The following is a 1,240-nucleotide window of genomic DNA, read 5'->3' as shown; positions in this document are numbered from 1 at the left end:
CATTATCATAAGATTATAGAGGAGTTTCCAAAAGGATAGATAAAATAATGTTAAAATTAAAAATGTCAGTAGCTAATGCTTCAAAGTAAACAATTCATGAATAAATGGGAGAAAGCTTCAAAGATAAGACAGTGAGAGGGAGTGACCAGCTTAAAATAATTTAAAAAGCCATCACAATGAACAAATATCTATATTTATATGTTAGAAAATAAGTACATCAAAATTAATGAGAGCTCATTGAACCTACCTGAGCAAGAGGCTTATTCTCAAATAGTGATTCGTGTTGAAAGAATTTGTCCAGCCCATGCTTTGTGGCGATATGGTCAGACTCATCAGAGAAGAGGACAGCATCCCCATCAAAAGCCACACGGAGCTGGGTGTCACAGTAAGTCATGTCTTTGGCTCCATCAAACATTGTTGCAGAGGCGATACCTGACAGATCATGGGGATTAATTAGTACCCTTCTCAGAGCCATGAGTTTTAGTTTCTTCCATTTTAAAAAAATCCTCCCAGACCTATGTTTCCTCTCTAGCTATACCCTGATGACTCCACTCCTCTTCACAAGCACACATCTCAGAACAGTGACTGATGCACTGCCTCTGTTTCTACAGGGTAGGGAAAATGTGAACTGAGTGGCAGGACAATTAGTGAGGGTATTCATTTCCAGGAAAGCCGAAATTCTAAAGAACAAACTTAAGGGCTGCCACATGTGCAAATACCTTGGTAGAAAATCCAATAAGAACATAAGCTTCATAACTACATGTGAAACCCAATGTAAGTAACCATTAGTGCAAACCTCTTTATTAACCAGAGAGATGAAATCAGACTAATACCTTCTTGTATTGCTTCTTGTACTTTTTCAGAGTCCGCAGAAAGATACAAGTTGGTAAGATAGGCTTTCAAATAGCCAATGGGGCTCTTCCCACCAGTCAGACAGAAGCGGTCAATCAGTAAGCCTATCATCAGGTAAGAAAGACTTCATTATGGCAGAGACTAAAGACAAAACAATATAAATCCAAATAATAGCAACCTTAGAAATAACTGAGTTTATTTGCAAATCCAAATGACTTCATTTTTAAATCTTTAGAAATAATTGAAGTTTTAGAATTATTTTCATAATGCCAAATTGAAAAATTTCTCAGCGATTTCACATAATAGTAGGTATATTTGCTACATTATAGTTTATGAAGTATTAATATATTCACATAGACCATGCCAATTTACTTTCACAACCGTACTG

At 36.1% G+C, this 1,240-nt stretch overlaps 1 protein-coding gene across 6 annotated transcripts in view; it reads right to left on the bottom strand.

Moving 5' to 3' along the window:
- The window catches only part of NT5C1B (5'-nucleotidase, cytosolic IB), a 39,014-nt gene that overhangs the window by 28,947 nt on the left and 8,827 nt on the right, over positions 1-1,240 (bottom strand). For all 6 annotated transcript variants that reach the window (XM_012653078.1, XM_012653072.1, XM_012653073.1 and 3 more), the window contains 2 exons: positions 834-956; positions 248-432 (listed from right to left, as the gene is read on the bottom strand). In XM_012653078.1, the coding sequence (XP_012508532.1) occupies positions 248-432; positions 834-956 (308 nt within the window). The remainder of the gene's footprint in view (positions 1-247; positions 433-833; positions 957-1,240) is intronic.

Source organism: Propithecus coquereli, unplaced genomic scaffold (genome assembly GCF_000956105.1).
Source record: "Propithecus coquereli isolate 6110/MARCELLA unplaced genomic scaffold, Pcoq_1.0 Scaffold41, whole genome shotgun sequence".
NCBI lineage: Eukaryota > Metazoa > Chordata > Mammalia > Primates > Indriidae > Propithecus > Propithecus coquereli.
The sequence above is the reverse complement of the archived record's forward strand: the minus strand, read 5'-3'. Positions and strand labels throughout refer to the sequence as shown.